The sequence below is a fragment of the Wasmannia auropunctata genome, unplaced genomic scaffold, assembly GCF_000956235.1.
Source record: "Wasmannia auropunctata unplaced genomic scaffold, wasmannia.A_1.0 LD289519.1, whole genome shotgun sequence".
Classification (NCBI taxonomy): domain Eukaryota; kingdom Metazoa; phylum Arthropoda; class Insecta; order Hymenoptera; family Formicidae; genus Wasmannia; species Wasmannia auropunctata.
In genome coordinates, this window is record NW_012073371.1 from 1 (window position 1) to 300 (window position 300).

Sequence of the window (300 nt, forward strand, 5' to 3'; positions counted from 1 at the left end):
TGGAGGCTGGCCAGGTGGGCGAGATCTGCTTTTTCGGGGAGCAAGTGATGTTGGGTTACTGGGACAACCCCGAGGTGACCAGACAGACTATCGACCAAGACGGATGGCTCCACACCGGCGACATCGGCTATTTTGATAACAAGGAGAGGCTGCACGTGGTCGATCGAGTCAAGGATCTGATCAAGTACAAAGGCTATCAAGTCTCTCCGTCGGAGATAGAAACCGTCTTATTGTCGCATTCCGAAGTAAAGGACGCCGCGGTCGCTGCTAAACCTGATGAACGCAGCGGCGAGATCCCCG

The 300-nt window shown here is 55.0% G+C and overlaps 1 protein-coding gene across 1 annotated transcript; it reads left to right on the forward strand.

Moving 5' to 3' along the window:
• Positions 1 to 5: 5 nt before the first annotated feature.
• LOC105461397 (4-coumarate--CoA ligase 1-like) lies at positions 6 to 296 on the forward strand (the record flags this gene model as incomplete). Its single annotated transcript, XM_011707892.1, has 1 exon — positions 6 to 296. A coding segment is annotated over one exon (291 nt), but the record flags the coding sequence as incomplete, so codon positions are not given.
• Between the last annotated feature and the right edge of the window lie 4 nt (positions 297 to 300).